The sequence below is a fragment of the Ambystoma mexicanum genome, chromosome 10, assembly GCF_040938575.1.
Source record: "Ambystoma mexicanum isolate Mex_15411 chromosome 10, UKY_AmexF1_1, whole genome shotgun sequence".
Lineage (NCBI taxonomy): Eukaryota > Metazoa > Chordata > Amphibia > Caudata > Ambystomatidae > Ambystoma > Ambystoma mexicanum.
In genome coordinates this window covers 921,347,966-921,367,112 of record NC_090932.1, presented here as the reverse complement: position 1 = coordinate 921,367,112, position 19,147 = coordinate 921,347,966, and the positions used below count along the sequence as shown (strand labels likewise).

The window sequence follows — 19,147 nt, the reverse complement described above, 5'->3', positions numbered from 1 at the left end:
GGGTGGCAAAGGAAAATGTGAGACAGGAGCTGTCACAAGGAGCCATAGAAGAGTGGGAAGAAGCAACCCTCAACCCATCGTAGCTCGGAGGGGAGACCTCTCTAGTAGCAAACTGAACAGGATATGTACAAATAGGCCTCCCTTCTGCATACACATACCCCGAGGGCGTTGCCAGCACAAGAGCCCGGGTTCTTCCAATGTACACAAATGAGCACAAAAGCAAATCAATCTTGCACTAATCCTTCTGCTTCTACAACCAAATCCAACCCACTTTTTCTGCATGTCACCAAGTGCCAACAGACCATTAAAATGGCAGAAGTGTGCTATATAAAACCCACTTACATAACATTACAGCACTGAAACCCTGAGAAATACTTCATGAAGCACCCAATTAAAAAAATATTGCATTCTATATTTCATGTATCAAATCTTTAAAATAGCATTTGGAACTTTGGTCTGTGGTTTATGCCATGATTTGCCAGGGTTCCATTAAAATTCTGGGCCTCATTACAACGTTGCCGGTCAGGAAACAACGGTGGCGGAAAGCTTACCGTCACCGTTGTTTCTGGACCGGCAAAGTACAAGTCTGGTATGCGGGTGCCCTCCCGCCAGGTAGGTCTGACTTGCCGGGTGGACCGGCACCCGCCCACAGACTTTCATGGAAGCACCGGCACCGTTATTACCGGTGCTGGTGTTTCCGTTGTCCCCATTCCCATAGAGTCCTACAGGACTATATGGGAATAGGGAACAACATATTACCAGCACCTAGCTCCCGGTCAGCCAGGACATGGAATGTCCCGGTGTTACCGGGAAGCTAGGTCCCCTTAACTGTTTACAGGTCTGGCGGCTACCTGCCTGTTTACCGACACGGTTGCCGCTGGACCCGTAATGAGGCCCTCAGTCTTTATATTCTGCAGCAGGCCTGGTGCAGCTTAGAGAGAAATCTCTGTTTAGAAGTACACGCTCGCAGCCTGGAAGGAGAAAATAAACCTGGCCCACAAATGCAGCATATCCTTGTATGCTTGTGTTCTGCTGCTTTAGCACAATTATTGCATAAACTTGCTTGCACCGATAAAAGTATATTCAGCCACAAAGATAATGGCCCTCATTACGACCCAGGCGGTAAGGGGTTTACGCCGGCGTAAACTTCGCCGACCCTTACCGCCTGAGTACGAGTTCCCGTAGCGCCATGGTGATTTTAACGCCTGCTTTTTGCAGGCGTTAAAATCCATGGCGCTAAGGGACCTTGATGTTAATTACGCCACCGTAATTTACGGTGGCGTAATTAACGCCTTCCCCACTCCCATTATGCCCTATGGGGCAAAAATGGGAATGGGGAAGGGTAAATGGGGATTGGGGACTTACCGCCCCGCCAAGGTCGGAATGGGGCGGTAAGTCCGCCAACCACCATGGCGGAGTTGGCAACTTAGCGCCATGGACCATGGTGCTCATAGCACCATGGTTCTCCGCCAAGGTCGTAATGAGGGCCCATGAGTTACTTTAGCCACATGATGATAGAAGAATCCTAGTTGTAATTCTGCAAAGGCTACACCTCTGTGTTGGTATCCCCTGAAGACAGGATAGGTGACCTCGGGTATCTAGGCTTGCCTGGCTCCACATAGATCGAAGCCATTTGAACTAACTGCAAGGAGAGAAATCCTCATTAGTGTGGTCATGGAATCGTCTGTTAGTAACATTGAAGTCAATGTACTGAAAACCTATGAAAGACGCTGATAAAGGAGCGGGGTAGCACAGTGGTGGGATTGCTTGGGGATTTGTGCTGTCTGTTCCTGGGTTCACCCTGCAATGCTGCTGTTAAAGATTTACTGAACCAACTTCCTCAGAGATTTGAATCCCGCGTTTGATTTCCGTGACACTGCAAAGCAACAGGAAGCAGTGGAAGCCACCTGACCAGCTACACCACCATCTTTGTTCAGCTGCAGGTTTCTGACCATAAGCCTTCATTTGATTCAAGCATTTCCCCTCTATTTCTGTTGGTTTTCGTGTTAAAGACACATTTTAGATAGCAATCAATTTTGACTACTTTCAAAAGTGCTTTTGAAACTGGTGGAAGGAAAACAAATATGCTTTGCGTTGACCCTTCACTTCCTTTTGCAAATGACATGTCGACTTGGGCCGGCTGTTTCTCCACCATTTTCATGCAGGACCTGCTTCCTGTACAAGTACTGAGCAAATAAAGGCAGCGGAACACCACTCTTTCTTGTGCCAAGCATATGAAGGTGCCACACATGAGCTGCCAGGGGCATTCTGCCTAATGACTGGAGAAACTTAGCTAAATTAGCTATCTCACAAATGGGAAAAGCAGGAGAAAAGCACAAGAACATGAATTTGACTTTTTGGCCAAGATCAAAAGTCTACGCTGAAATGAATCCATGCACCTTCCATTACTGATTGCCTTCCCTTGCCTCCCCAGGACACTAGAACTTGTATTTATTTGCTGTATATCACAAGCATGTACACAGCACCACATCCTTCCACTTCCTTGAGCTGAATGCTTTGTTTTCATACACAGCGAGCACAGGAGCTCAAAATATTTAATGATGACTCATCATCATAAGGCTGCACCCCAGTTCCTCCCTCCACCTACCAGCATTGATTGCCTTCCTCCTCATGAACACAAAAGCTCAGGCTAGATTGTTTGCACAAGATCAGAAAGCGCAACCTGCTGCACTTAAGACATTCCCACTCACTCTGGCACCACACCTTATTCTATGTGTTTGTTTGTTTGTTTTTTCATTTGTATTGCGCACCAGACCCCAGGGTATCAGGGCGCAGAAATTGTAAAATGTAGAATGTTCGATGGTATATTCCACCACTTTGCAATCCATTTTATCTAGCCACTGCCAAGTTCCATGTCAAATGGTTGTCAAGCAGTATTTTAATTGCAAAATCACTAATGAAAATGTTTGAAGGTTTGAAAAAGGTTATAACTATTACAACACACTGGGTTGGAATAATTATTGGAGAGAATGTTCTCTTATAGATTAGGGCTTTTGCAAGATAGCATCATTATTCGATTGAATCTTTACAGCACATCTTGGTGGTGGTGGGGATAAGGGGTGCTGTGACTTCCTTCTAGAGCGGGGCGAGCCTGGCCCGGTCGCGCCGGCCTGAACACCACTTAGTGCCTGCCCCGAGCAGAGGCTGACCACGAGCCTTACCACGTACCCACCCATTACTTAGCTGTTTTCTTTTTTAAATAAAATAAAAGACATGCTCCTGGTGTGCAGACTGCATTTACAGGAACGCCTCTGACTGTCTTCTGGTCCCGACTACCTGACTGCCGGTCCGTCCCCAACTATTTCTTGATTGGCTGGGGCAGGACAGGAATTCAGGCAGCCGGGACAGTAAGTCAGGCAGACACACTCCTGTAAGCGCTGCCTGCACACCAGGAGCGTGTCTTTTTTTTCGTCCCGCCCCAGTCACTAATTGATTGGCTGGGGCAGGGCTAGAACACTTCCTGGTGGTGTTGTGAGGCAGCAGCAAATTCAAAAAGGCAAGTGAGACCCTTTGTTGCTCACTAGCTCCTTTTCTAGCCCTTCCCAGTACCATCTATCCTCTGTTGATGCCCCTTAACCCATGTAGCTACCCCAGACCTGTGTTGGCCCTTTTCTTGACCCCCAGTTCAATGTAGCCCCTTTTGATGCCCCTTAACCCTTTTAGTTTCCCCCACACCCATTTTGCTGCTTTCCCCGATGCCCCAGTCCCATTTAGTACATTTTGTTGCCCTTTAACCCCTTTAGCTGCCCCAGACCCATTGAGCTACTTTCCTTGATCCCCCAGTACCATTTATCCCATGTTGTTGCCCCTTAACCTTTTAGTTGCCCACGGATTTGTGTTGCCCTTTTCTTGCCCTCCCAGTTTTTTGTTGCCTCTTAACCCTTTTAGCTGCCCCAGACACGTTTTGCACCTTTTCTTGACCCCAGTCCTATTTAGCCCATTTGTCTGCCCCTTAACCCTTTTAGTTTTCCCCACAGAGCCATTGTGCTGCTTTCCTTGATCCCCAGTCCCATTTAGCCCCTTTTGTTGCCCCTTATCCCTTTCAGTTGGCCCAGACCCGTTTTGCTGCTTTCCTTGACCCCCAGTCCCATTTAGCCCCTTTTGTTGGCCTTTAACCCTTTTAGCTGCCCCCAGATTCGTGTTGCCCTTTTTCTTGCCCTTCCAGTTTTTTTTGTTGCCTCTTAACCCTTTTAGCAGCCCCAGGCACGTTTTGCACCTTTTCTTGACCCCCAGTCCTATTTAGCCCATTTTGATGCCCCTTAACCCTTTTAGTTTCCACCACAGAGCCATTGTGCTGCTCTCCTTGATCCGCCAGTCCCATTTAGCCCCTTCTGTTTCCCCGTAACCCTTTCAGTTGGCCCAGACCCGTTTTGCCCCTTTTCTTGACCCCCAGTGTTTTTGTTGCCTCTTAACCCTTTTAGCTGTCCCAGACCCATTTTGCCCCCTTTCCTTACCCCATCCCCATGTAGCCCCCTTTGCTGCCCCTTAACCCTTTCTAGCTGCCCCAGACACATTTTGCACCTTTTCTTGACCCCAAGTCCCATTTAGCTGCCCCTTAACCCTTATAGCTGCCCAAAGAGCCATTGTGCACCTTTCCTTGATCGCACAGTCCCATTTAGCCCCTTTTGTTGCCCCTTAACCCTTTCAGTTGGCCCAAACCCGTTTTGCCCTTTTCTTGACCTCTCCAGTTGTTTTTGTTGCCTCCTAACCCTTTTAGCTGTCCCAGACCCATTTTGCCCCTTTCCTTACCCCCAGCCCCATGTAGCTCCCTTTGCTGCCCCTTAACCCTTTCTAGCTGCCCCAGACACATTTTGCACCTTTTCTTGACCCCAAGTCCCATTTAGCTGCCCCTTAACCCTTATAGCTGCCCACAGAGCCATTGTGCACCTTTCCTTGATCGCACAGTCCCATTTAGCCCCTTTTGTTGCCCCTTAACCCTTTCAGTTGGCCCAAACCCGTTTTGCCCTTTTCTTGACCTCTCCAGTTGTTTTTGTTGCCTCCTAACCCTTTTAGCTGTCCCAGACCCATTTTGTCCCTTTTCCTAACTCGCAGCCCCATGTAGCCCCCTTTGCTGCCCCTTAACCCTTTTAGCTGCCCAGACTGTTTTTGCCCCTTTTCTTGACCCTAGTGCCATTTAGCCCCTTTTGTTGCCCCTTAACCTGTTTAGCTGCCCCTAGAACCGTTTTGCCACTTTTTCTTGACACCAGTCTCATTTAGCCCCTTTTATTGCCCATAAAACCTTTTGGCTGCCCCAGACCTGTGTTTCCCCTTTTCCTGACCACCCAGTCCCATTTAGCCCCTTTTGTTGCCCCTTAACCCTTTTAGCTGCCCACAGAGCCATTGTGCTGCTTTCCTTGAGCCCCCAGTCCCATTTAGCCCCTTTTGTTGCCCCTTAACCCTTTCAGTTGGCCCTGACACGTTTTGCACCTTTTCTTGACCCCCATCCTATTTAGACCCTTTTGATGCCCCTTAACCCTATCAGTTGGCCCAGACCCGTTTTTCTGTTTTCCTTGATCCCCAGTCCCATTTAGCCCTTTTTGTTGCCCTTTCACTCTTTTAGTTGCCCCCAGATTCGTGTTGCCCTTTTTCTTGCCCTCACAGTTTTTTTTGTTGCCTCTTAACCCTTTTAGCTGCCCAGACACGTTTTGCACGTTTTCTTGATCCCAAGTCCTCTTTAGCCCATTTTGATGCCTTAACCCTTTTAGTTTCCCCCACAGAGCCAGTGTGCTGCTTTCCTTGATCCCCAGTCCCATTTAGCCCATTTTGTTTCCCCTTAACCCTTTCATTTGGCCCAAACCAATTTTGCCCCTTTTCTTGACCCCCCCAGTTTTTGTTGCCTCTTAACTCTTTTAGCTGCCCCAAACCCATTTTACCTCCTTTCCTTACCCACAGCCCCATGTCGCCCCCTTTGCTGCCCTTTAACTCTTTTAGCTGCCCAGAATCGTTTTGCCCCTTTTCTTGACCATAGTGCCATTTAGCCCCTTTTGTTGCCCCTTAACCTGTTTAGCTGCCCCTGAAACCATTTTGTCCCTTTTTCTTGACACCAGTCTCATTTAGCCCCTTTTATTGCCCTTTAACCCTTTTGGCTGCCCCAGACCCGTGTTTCCCCTTTTCTTGACCACCCAGTCCCATTTAGCCCCCTTTGTTGCCCCTTAATCCTTTTAGCTGCCCCAGACCCATTTTGTCTTTTTCCTTTACCCCCCAGTCCCATGTAGTCTCTTTTGTTGCCTATTAACCCTTTTAGCTGGGATCTATGTGATCATTGCGACCCAGTTTACTGTGCCGGCCGAAAATGCTGACTTTTTGTCTTTTTTTTGACCCCCCATACTCCCCCCAACATTAATTATTTACTTTACCCCATCCCCCACATATATATTCTGAGAAATGGGGTTAAAAAAAAAATAATAAAGTCGTCATTTTCGGCCGACGCAGTAAACCCGGTGTAGTAATTGTATGATTCCTTTTAGCTGCACCAGACCAGTTTTTCCTTTTTTATCCTCAGTCATTTTTGTTGCCCCTTCACCCCTTTAGCTGCCCCAAACCCATTGTGCCCCTTTTTTGCCCCTCTAAAACTCTTTTCCCCCTTTTGTTGCCCCAAACCCTTTAACTACTGCCCCAGACCCAGTTTGCCCTTTTTCTTGACCCCCAATCCCATGTATCCCCTTCTGATGCCCTTAACCCATTCAGCTGCCCCAGGCCCGCTGTGCCCCTTTTCTTGACCCCCCATCTCTCTGTAGCCCCTTTTGTTGCCCCTTATCCCTTTTAGCTGCCCACAGACCTTTTTTGCACCTTTGCTTAACCCTAGTCCCATTTAGCCCCTTTTGTTGCCTCTTAACCCTATTAGTTACCCCAGACACATTTTGCTCCTTTTCTTTTACCACAGTTCCATTTAGCCCCTTTTGTTGCCCCTTAACAGGTTTAGCTGTCCCAGACCCGTTTTGCCCCTTTTCTTGACCCCCAGTCCCATTTAGCCCCCTTTGTTGCCCCTCAACCCATTTTCTTGGCCATTTAACCCTTTTTGTTGCCCACAACCCCTTTAGCCCCTTTGCCTGCCCCAAGCCCCTGACACATGCCCCACTAGCCAAAGAAAATAGAAATGGCCAAAACAGTTTATGTGATCAATAAACACACAGTGAAAACTGTGCATTACTTGATAATTATATTTTGTATTAGGCTTGAATCAAAACTTTGCATGGTGGTACTGTGGGGACTTTCTTAACCATTCGATCTGTGTTTCATGGTTGTGCTTTAATCCGTTGCTGTGTGCCGTGAGATTGCCTCCGACGCAGGCCTCGGGGTGTCTTGTTTAGCATTGACTGGCAGAAGTCTCACAGAGAAATCACAGCTTTCTGCCGTCTTAAGCTTCAAATCCATCTTAAACAATAACCGCTTGTTGGAGTGTGAGCCTGTGCATTGATTTAGTCCCGGCTGGGGGTTCGCAATTAATTTATATTGCACTGACAGAAAACTTTAGAAGGCCCAACAAACCTCAGCATCGCAAGGGTCTTGTAAAATGGCGGCTTCCAAGTATAGCACAGTGACAGGCAAATCTCCTTCCTTCAGCTTCTTCATGCCTTCAGCAAACGCCCCAGGACAATCTCTGAAAGGATTCTCCACGTGAAACGAATAGCCCTGAAGCAAGGAAATGATTATTAGTGCCACGAGGAAACCTTTAATAATACATATTTCACGAACTACATTGTATACCATAAAAGCAAATAGCTGTCAATTCCTGCACTAATTTGTGAAACAGAACAACATATACACAAATCGCTTTACATAGCAAGCACTAACAAATTCCATAATCAAACCTGTTGTATATTTGACTTGTTTTGTGCTATCAGGCATTGCCATAGTGTGCCTAGGAACTAACACCCTTTGCCAGCCTACTTGGATCATTACTAGGTATTAACATGATTTGCTCTGGTCCTCTCATAATACGGAAGGTACTGTCATGTTATGGCAGTTGTGGTATCCCTAGACATTTACCTAACTTCTATGTATTGCCATCATAGCGCTACACAAAGGCCGTTCAACGTAACATAGCACATGTCCTCAAGGATCCCACTCAGATATCAAAATTAATGATCACAACTTTTTTTTCTTGGTTACCACTGGAATTTGTGAGACTGGTGACTGGTCAAATAATTCCATTCAAAACACAAAGGTTTTGAAATATAAATAGAGGTTTAAAGATGGTAATTCAAAAAAGATACTGCAGTTGACTTTCTTTTTTAGGAGCAAAGGTGGGCATGGGACTACGTGGGTTTTCTGGAGTACCTGGGCTTAATAAATGTGTTAGTGTTAGTTAGTTTGTCATCTGCCATTGTGATTGACAAGTCCTTGTCTGATATGTTCTGGGTTAGCAATGATTTGTTGATGTGTGGGATGGAATGGTGATAGGAAATCTTTCCTCGAATGCCCACTGGAGCCACTGCCCTCTCCCATCTGAATAATATCTCATCAGGAACTGACAGTTCATCTTTCACCTCCCAAAAAAGTTTTTCTTCCTCTAATAACGCCAATTTATTCGGCCAAACTGTGGAGACAACATACGAGATCACGCTACTCAATACCTCATCCTTCCTTATCTCATCCAACCACTCTTGCTTGGATACAATGCCCTCTGTGCTCACAAACACCATCTCCATGTTATCATCTTCAATCCTGTCCTGAGAATGAACCTTTACCCTTGACAAACTGTCCGCCAGGGTGCTCTCCTTCCCAGGGATCACTTCCATAACAAATTTGTGGGCTTGCATCCTAGTGACCCATCCAGCCACTCTGCGCAAAATCTTGTCCAGACCTTTCGTCTCAAAAATCACTTTCAAAGGTTTGTGATCCATCCGGATCCCAAATTCCACACCCCAAACTAAATTTTTAAATCTTTCTACCGCCCAATAACATGCGAGGGCTTCCTTTTCAAGAACTGAATAACGTACTTCTCCACTTTTCAGACCACGTGATGCATGTGCTATTATAACTTTCGATCCATCATCTTGTTTCTGTGCCAGAACAGCTCCCAGGCCGCCCTCACTAGCATCCACCGTAATGATAGTCAATTTTCTCGTATCAAAACATCCCAAAGGTTTAGCCATATCTATCTCCTCCTTGATTCTCTCAAACTCGACATCACATTCACGACTCCATATAAAATCTGCACCTTTCCTTAATATTTTCCGCATCTCCAGAGCTTTAGTTGCATAGTTCTCCACGAATTTTTGATAAAACTCTGTCATACCTAAAAATGAACGAAGTTCACTTTTGGTCGTAGGCTTCTCAATTTCCTTTATGGAGTTAATAATGCTTTCCTTGGGTTTCACCCCCTCAGATGACACCTCGTGACCCAGGTAATCCACCTTGGACACTGCAAATTTACACTTCTCTTCCCTTGAAGTAATGCCTCTCTCTTCAAAGATTTTCAACACAGCATTTAAACTCCTGTCATGCTCATCCAACGTGTCACCACATATCAGCACATCGTCTTGGAAGCAAAACACTCCCTTATACATCCAAGTATCTGATCCATAAACTTTTGAAATACCGATGAAGCTGACGCCAAACCGAACGGCATTCTTCTGAATTGAAACACACCCTCATGAGTTATGAAAGCCGTAACCTTTCTACAGTCTTCCGTCAGCTCGACCTGGTGATATGCAGACACCATATCAAGCTTTGAAAATATCTTCCCCCGGCCCACCATAGTTAACATCTCACCCATGTTTGGCAAAGGATGCCTGTCAACCATCACGCACTTGTTGAGCTCGCGCATGCCTATGCACAAACTCAGATCACCAGAAATTTTTTTTACTACCACAACCAGTGACACCCACTGGACACCTCCTGCTCTTTCAATCACACCCATTTGTAGTAATTTCTTAAGTTCATTTTTCACACCTTCTCTTAAAGAGAAAGGTACAGGCCTAAGTTTCGCAACAACTGGCAAACTACCCCTTTTTAGAACAATCTGGTGTTGAAATCCTTTCACCTTCCCCAAACTTTTCTCAAACACCCCATCATGCTCTGCCACATACTTGCTCGACTCAATGGACGGCAACGACACTTGGAGCACTTGCTCGGGATGATTTGGATCTAATCGGATGGCCAGACTCTTCTGTTCTCTCCACCCCAGCAATGATTGCCCTTTCTTAGCAACATATACTTTACCTTTACACCTCCTTCCTTTGAACTCAAATTCACTCCACACATACCCCAGTAATTCAATCCTGTCCTAATTGTACCCTCCGGGATTGATATCCGGCTCTGTTAATCGAGTTACCGCCCCACACATCTCCTTCTCAAACACACTTCTGGATACCAAAGTAATCTTTGAGCCAGAATCAGCCATCATGGAAACTTCATGACCATTCACATTCACTATGGCATACGGTCGCTCAAAGTCGTCTCCATTTTCACCATCCATCACAACATTAATGGTATTAACAATGATATTCTGCATTGGAAGTATCACTTCCTTTTCTGACGATCTTCCATCCTCTTCTTCATTGACGTAAAGAACCTTCTTTTGACTGGACTGTCCAAATTGGTAGTTTTTGCAGCAGTTTGCAAAATGACCTTTTCTTTTGCACTTTACACATGTCGCTTTACGACCTGGACACACGATGGACGAAGTAAAATGCGTGCTGCTCGCACATCGAAAACACAGTCTGTCCTCTCTTCTTTCTGTTCTCTGCACTGGTTCTTGTTTTCTCTTCTCTTCCCCGACGATTCTATTCGACTGCTTGGTTTTCCCCCTTCTTTTGCTTTTGTTATCTGCCACACTTAGTACTTCACTCTTGACTTCCTTAGGATCATTTGTTTTGTTCTTCGACAACTTCGCGACACATGCTAATGAATGTTCCATGCGTTTTGCAAGGTCTAATACTTCATCTAGGTTGGGGTCATCCCTCAGCCACAATTCTTCACGTATCTTATTAGATTTACAGTGAGTCATAAACTGGTCACGAATATGTTCGTCAAATGTTCCTTGAAACTTGCAAGTCAATGCTAAATGTCGCATGGCCGTCACATATTCTTCAACCGACTCACCCTGAGCTTGCATCTGCATGCGGAAATTATATCGTTCCAATATCGTGCTGGTCTTGGGGTTAAAATGCTTGTCCAGCTTTAACAGAGCCATATCAAATTCATTTCCAGCATCACCATCACTGCCATCTCCCGATGATTGGGGAAGAGTCTCATATATTCTTTGCCCTTCATATCCTAAAAAGTGCAACAGCAATGCCAACTTCCTTTCGCTAGAGTACAATGTCCCACCGCCAGCCTTTATATAATGAGCAAATCCCTTGCGCCATTGAGCCCATGGAATCTTTGCAGCTCCTGGTATCGGCATGAATATCGGTGGTCCAGCTATCCCTGGTAAACCCGCCATGCTTCTTCTTCGGGCTGAATATCCTTCTCACTTGGCCACACTGAGGACCCGCTGCTCGCTTTCCCACCTCGTTGAGCTAGCACAGCTTCTCCCTTTTGTGTGCTGGATTTCACTTCTTAACCAGTATGCTTCCTACAGTCCAGCATCCATGCGCTCTGTTCTCTGTATGACTGCTGATTGATACTGTATTCCTTGACAATCCAAAATGGACTGGCACACGGTGGGATAAATGACACTATTTCATTTATCTTGTCTCTAGATTTCTTTGCGGTGCCCCACGTACATTTAAGAATCTATGGCAAAGCTTTCTTAGGATTCTTAATGCGCTTCAACCAGCAGCAGTGAAGTACTTTTCTCTTCTAGGATTTCTGGTGTGTCTCTGCTTAGGGTTTTACGGTAACCCGTCTTCCACTGTGCTTTTCTCCTCCCCTCCAGGAACTCTGCGTCCGAGCTTAGGAAAATGTCTGTGGAAACGCTGCGGATCCTTGTTACACCATCATCGGCAAAAACAATGACAGTTTTTATATGGCTAATGTTGCGGCAGCATCGGGCTGGGCGCGAAGGGCAGCCACATCGCGAACGTTGCAGCAGCAGAGCGGGCCTGGGTGCGAGCGACAGCAGGGCCTCGAACTTTTATTAAGCAGCGCAAACACTTACTTGGTGTACAGGCTGCCGGACTTTGGTGGCCACTCAACGCTGGGCGGTAGCGGAGCGGCCAGCGCAGGGTGAAACTTCTCTCTGGACTGCCGCTACTACGCTTGGGGAATAGCGGAGCGGCAGTGTTTCCGGGATCCTTGCTGGGGGTCTTCTGTCAACATCCCATCCTGGCTGCCATTGTTATGAAGACATTAATGGGCACAGGTAAGTCTTCATAGAGTGTATTTATTAAGTTAAACAGGGAAAGACCCTCAACAACAGCAGAGGCTCCTTGCATAAACAGAGGCAAGTTCAAATGACAAACTTAGAACACTAACAGCAATGTAAGCAAACACAGCTTCTGTGACCTCACTAGAACTTGAGGTAATAAACATTCCATGTCATCTAGCTTTTCCATGCACAATAAGAATCGCTATGTAATTAGTAACATCATAACAGAAACTGCACTTGACATGAGTCTCATGTGGTAAAAAATATGTACATTGATTTTCACAAGTACAAAAGAACAGATGATGGTATCCAAAATGTATTGGGCTCCAGTGAAAATGCCTTTTTGACTCTGTTGTGTGTGAACATGCTCCAGAGCCCAAATGTATTCCCATACTTATTTTTCAGCTGTCCTAGAGTGGAATATTTTTGGAATTAATTCCACCGATCTGTCTCATTTATCAACTGCTGTAAAAAATCATATATTGAAAATTAATTAATAGTGAATTATTGATTTTTTGTGTACACACTAGGTTGTGTTAAATGAGGGCTATATCTGTCAGTGGTATAAACTAATTTTTCCAGACTACTGTTTTGATTGACTAAACTAATGTGTCTGTCATGCTTAGTTTAGTTGAACAAAACCTTTTAAGTGTATACAAACAATTACTTGAAAAAAGCAAACCTCACCAAACAGCTTACAAATAAGGGTGTAAGAACATCTTCACATCTTTTACCAAAAATGTATATCACCTTGGGTCTGCCATATTTCTTTCCCTTAGTGTTATTTAATCACTTGATCAACAAACAGACATGCATTTCACTAAACATCCTTAAGTGATTTTGTATTTGCAACATTCCACAAAGAGTTTACAAAAACAGGAAAAATGTCTATGAGGAATGGTGAAACTGTTCAAGGAAAATATAATGTTGAATTAATAATATAGAAAAAAACATTTCTAAAATCGGAAAATATCACCTGTAATGCTGTGCATTATGCTCATAGTGCATTCAGAATTTTGAAAAAAGACTTGGTAGCAGGGATGGTAGAGGGTATTGGATTGTGGAAAATAGTTTCTTTTTAAAGTAGCTCTTTTAGATAATGGGTCTTGCTGAAGGGGTATTTAGTAGGAATGAAGGAAATTAAATGGTATATTGGTTTACAGATTTTATTCCTAGGTTCATTTAACTATTACATTATTTCAAAATTGCACTCTTACTTTTGGTGTTGTACTATTTGTTATGCAGAGTATATATGAGGATTGCCAGGCATTTCGGTGCTTGACTGCCCTTGTGGGTGGGACAAAGACCGATATGCAAATGGGTAATTTCTCCTTTGTGAAAAGTACAGTGAGCAAAAAGTGATGGCTGCATACTCTCAAAGTGGGGAAAAAACACAGAACAGGTTATCATCCCATGTTATTTCTAGAGAGGGGCGCCTGCTACCTTTTTTGTTATTTGCAAGGAACTTGGGGTTGGTCACACTATGTTGCCTGATGGGAACCCACAGGTCAATGTCGCCTTGAGAGACTGTGTGTTATCCTTGGTCACATATGCAGATCGTGGGCCGAGGAAGGATCTGAGCCAGGTTTGCCGCTGACTAAGTGCATCTGCCCACCTCAGTCAACCTACCAGCCAAGATTGCATGGTCGACCAAATCAAAAGCGGCCGACAAGTCCAAAAGAAGTAGTAGTGCCTGGCCACCCTTGTCAATAATCTCCACTATGTTAGACCTGAGATCAAGTAAAGCAGTCTCGGTTCCGTGATTTACCCAGAAACCTGATTGGTCAATAGCAAGGATATTGTTCTGTGTAATAAAGTCTTGATATTGACTGAGTGCGATCTTATCCAAGATCTTTAACAAGAAGGGGACATTAGTGATCGGCCTGTAATTATTGGGATCCCCAGTATCGAGAGTCTCCTTTTTCAGCAAAGGGGTACTCCATGCGTCCTTAATGTTATCTGGAACAACTGCCTTGGCAAAAGACCGATTTATAAAGGTGGCAACCCGGGTTGTCAAAATGTCTTGAAATTCTTGGAAAAGTAAGGCAGGGAAGCTGTCTCCTTTGCAGGATGTAGGCTTTAATTTTAGGATGACTTTGCTAACTTCACTTTCTGATACTCCTTGAACAGAGAAGCGTGGAAGAGCTCGGTCATGTGGAGAACATTTTGACGTTAAGCCTTCCTCAGAGGATTGAAATAAATTCAATTGATGAGAGATGTTTTGTTGTGTGAAATAACTTTCTGAGTGAAGCAGTCATGGATGTGCTGACACCATGTTTTGTCGGCTTCTGGAAGAATATCTACAGCAGTACCCTTAAGTTCAGATGGCACTTTAAACAATTCTCTAGGCTTGGACTTGGCAGATTCAATTCTAGCATTGAGTTTTCCTTCTTTAGCATTCAGAAGGGAGTTTTTAAATAGTATTGCAGCTGCCTTATACATATTAAGAGAGACAACGGAGGGATTCTTATGCCAATGGCATTCTGCTCTCCTTTTTATTAGCTGTAGCGTCTAAGATGTCCGAGGAGAACCATAGTTGCGAAGAGAGTGTTTTCTGTGAGCAAAGTTGTTTAAGGGGAGCCAGAGATTTGAATGATTGATTTACAACCTTCCTAAAAGCTAGAGAGGAGACATCAAGAGGAGGTTCGGCATCCAAGGGGGTAGTAGAGGGAGAACAGAAGGGGCAAAAGCCTTGTGGGCTATGCCTTTTGAATTCCTTGCAGTAACGGTTCGTCTAATAGGACTAGCAGGTTTGGTCAGTGCTGAATCATTATTAGAGTCAGAAAAGAGCTAAAAATGATCAGTCCAAGGGCAGATCTGGGGTTTGAGGTTAAGAATGTCCATGTTGCGGGATAATATCCAATCAAGGATATTCCCACTAGTGTGGGGGTGTTGTGTGAAACCGAGACATAGCATCTCGACATTGTGGATTGTTATCCCAGAGATTGAAATCTCCTAAAACAAGCAGGGGAGAATTCAGTTTGGTGATACTACCAAGAAGAGCCAATAATTGTTCTTCAAAGAGTGGTGTAACGTCTGGGGGTTTGTAAAGAAGTAAAATGCTAAGGATTGATTTGCAGTTTCACGAGCATGATTTCACAATGGTCTAGATGCACTTTATGAGAAATATATCAGTTTAACTCTTTTTTAAATATTAGGGCAACGCCTCCCCCACCTCCTGTAGCCCGATTTACATGCAGAATATCATGTCGTTCAGGAATAGCGAGGGATGTAATATGACAAGCTGCGCCGTGAAGCCATGTTTCAGTTTTGGCCATGATGTCTGGTTTGGGCTCGTGGATAAAATCAGTGATTTCTGTGGCGTGGCAGATCAAAGAGCGCGTATTAAGCAATGTGCATTTAAAGTAGGTTTGTGTAACTGATTTTAGAGGGTAAATATTTGGAGAAATTTTAACTTTTGTATTAAGCAGCTCTTTTTTTATCGCTGTATTAGTAGTTTCCTCCAAGGATGGGGGAGATGGCATAGGAGTGACAGTATCCAGCTGCTCGTGTGTTACAGTGGCCAGCGGTTTAGCAGCATATATGGAAAGAGGAGAAGTGGGGTGAATCATCTAGAAGTGCAGTGAGCCTTACCCAATGGTTTTCCTGGATGGCCGCCAGCAGGGAGCAACGTATGGCCATTGTGGTATACTCAGAGAGAGACAGGGCACAGTGTAGAGGCAGTACCCAGTACCTCCCAGTGCTAACCGGCACAAACCGACTTGTTCGCGCCTGTGTCCTAAAAATAACGGGCCGCGAGGACTACAATTTAGCTGGGAGTTATAGTCTGAAAGGAGCTTGGGTGTGTGCAGAGCCTGGCAACAGCCTCTGTTTTTACTCACACTGACTAAAATGTTGTCAAAGAGGAAGAGGAAGAGGTAGCACGATAATCAAGCAACAATAATTAAAAAGCACAATAAATGCAATTTGAACACACGATGTCTAAAATGAGATATAAGCAATAAAAGCTATAAAAACAGCTAAAACAATGTGGAGCAGCGGGACAGCATATCTAGGTAAAAGCTGCATACAGAGCTTGTATTTATTAGTGAAATTCAGAAGGTTCAGAATGTGGACTACTCCACACATTTTGTTGGCATGCGCATAATATATTGAAAACTATTAGAGTTAATGCAGGTCATTTAACAGAACGTGGAAGGCGTTTCAGTTGAGGGTACTTAGAGACACAGATGAAGTGGTGCTACTTGTACACAGAGCTTGTATTAGTGAAATTGATGAATGGAGATTACAGAGGAGTTGGAGAAACTCCTTCAAAGTATGATGGCCCTCATTCATTAAGAAACCTGTTGATTTGATATTGGCCCAGAGAAGTGTGGCTTAATTTTCAAGAAACATAGAATTATAGGTAGCTTGACATTGAGGTGCACCCGGAGGTGTACCTAGAAAGATATATCTGGATACTAGTATGTTCTGTTCCTATTTTTTTTATATATATTGTACATGTATTTTAAAATTACACAGTAGTAATTTGGATTTGGTAGGCGAGAGGTAGATGGAGGGAGAATGGGAGCAAGAGGGAGAAAGAGAGAAATACTTGTTTAGTTAAGAGACATATTGAGCTTTTTAATGCAGACGTTTGGTTGGTGCTTAACATGTTGCAATGTATTTTAGAGTACACTGTGGGACTGAGATATGTCTGTGTGTGTGTGTGTCTGCGTAAATTATTCTTGAAGTAATGGGTGTATGGTGTTTTGCTGTTTTGAATGCTATGTGGTGCAACACTTAGCTATGCCTTTTAAAGTTTCTAACTAGTCAGTGTAAGGATCTTATGAGATGGTGTGCTAAGGTGGGGTGTAATTGACTGCATGGATTGCTACGTTTGAGGATTCACTGTTATTGGTTCATTTGGGTTTTATATTGTTTCTAATGTAATTATGGGATGGATCTGGTGTGATCTGAGGGATGTGTGTGCACAGTATAAGTGTGATGTTTCTGTGCACACGCAACGTATGTTTTGCTCCTCATAATGGCCCTGGTTCTGGTGGTTCTTCTGTGACACTGTGGTTATCCTGTGGTGCTACCCACCTGATGACCTCACAGTGGCATGAGCTTCAGTTCGGGGATGGCCATTTAAGTAACGTTGTGACACGGGGCCAGGTTTACATCAGTAACTCATCTATTAGGACAGCAGAACAGACACAGCTGTGGGTATTCAGAGCATATGGAAAATCTTAAAAATATATTTATATTTCAGAAAATCCCCATTTTGTAATATTTTACAATCTACGAGCGATGCCAGACCAAAACGTCATGTGTCTGCCTTTGAGTCAAACAATGCTTCAAAAGACCACATTTCAATGCATACCTCACACTTAGTATGTGTTTATTTCATTGCCTGGGATCTCATAGGGTTTACTTCAGCATTTATGTTAATGATGAACTCCCATGGAAAGAGGCAAAACACAGGTGTTGAAACACAAAGAAAAAAGTGTATTAATTCAACTTGAACCAAAATTAAATCATATTATCGGCTGCACCTTTGGAATGCTTTGATTGATGCACAAATGAAAACAGATTTGAATTCACCAAAGCCCTCCCCTTACAAACACTGGTAAACATGACATGTATTCATATGTGTGAACTTTATAAACATTGATAGTAGTATCACCCGTAGAATATTCCTGGACCGGACGCCACTGCAACATTTATGGCGCATATATAGATTGTAGCACAGCCTTTGATACTGTCATGCGTAACAGACTATGGGCTAAATTATGAGCCAGGAACATTCCTCGAGGTCTGCTAAACATGATTATGCTATTGCACAAAAATACCAGTGTTAAGAGTGTGCCTTGATGGTCAAAGCAAGTTATCTGATTCATTTCCCACCAGTAGAAGAGTTAAGCAAGGGTGTATTTTGGCAGCTACTTTGTTCAATCTTTACCTAGCCGATTTCGCAAATACCCTTGATAACATAAAATCTAATCCTGGAACGGTTGGAACCCAGCAAATAAATTGTTTAGGGTATGCCGATGATCTATTGCTATTATATCAGACCTTGCAAGGCCTCCAAAACCTGTTAGATGGACTGCACATTTACAGTAAAATGAATGGGCTGCAGGTTAACATTAGCAAAACCAAAATTATGACCTTTACGGGGAACAAGAAGAAAGCATACCCTAATTTTGTGTGAAAATTTGATGATGTACCAGTTGAACATGTGCAACAATATACATATTTGGGTGTGATAGTCGATGAAACTTTAAAATGGCAGGTCCACTGGTGTGAGACTAAAAACAAATGTATGAAGTTGACCTATGCGCTAAGCTCTTTTATAGGAAGGAATGGGGGATGGTCACTCCAGACTATTCTGCTAATATACTCCACTAGGATAGTTCCTGTTGTAATGTATGGAGCAGTGGTTTGGGGCCACAAGTTGACAAGAGAGTTAAATCTCTTTGAAGCCAAGATGCTGCAGATACTATTGAGAATGCCAAAAAGTGTGTGTGTTGAACTTCTCTGCTTAGAGTTCAATATCAAAAGGTATCATGGCTGAGTTCATATCCAGAGTAACAATGTGCTACAAAAACATGTTATCTCTCGACAATGGCTCCATTGTGGTCAGTAGAAACTGACCATTATGGTGACATTGTCGAGAGATAGTATTTTTCACTAACTTAGATAGTTTTGAGAGTATGGGGGTCATTATGACCCTGGCGGTAGCCGTGCCGGTAAATACTGGCACTTCTACCACCGGTAGCATTTATATTCCGGCGCCTGCGAATGGTCAATTACCGGGTCATTACGGCCCCACCGGACCCGGTAATTCCCCATTCGCGGGCACTGGAAAAAAATGCTCCCCATTCCCATTGGAGCCCCATAGGACCATGGGACTCTAATGGGAAT

General features: G+C 44.1%; 1 protein-coding gene across 1 annotated transcript in view; it reads right to left on the bottom strand.

Annotated features, from left to right (window-relative positions):
- PEX5L (peroxisomal biogenesis factor 5 like) overlaps positions 1-19,147 on the bottom strand; it is a 1,467,323-nt gene that overhangs the window by 153,213 nt on the left and 1,294,963 nt on the right. The window contains exon 9 of the mRNA XM_069618674.1: positions 7,510-7,653. Coding sequence (XP_069474775.1) covers positions 7,510-7,653 — 144 coding nt within the window. The remainder of the gene's footprint in view (positions 1-7,509; positions 7,654-19,147) is intronic.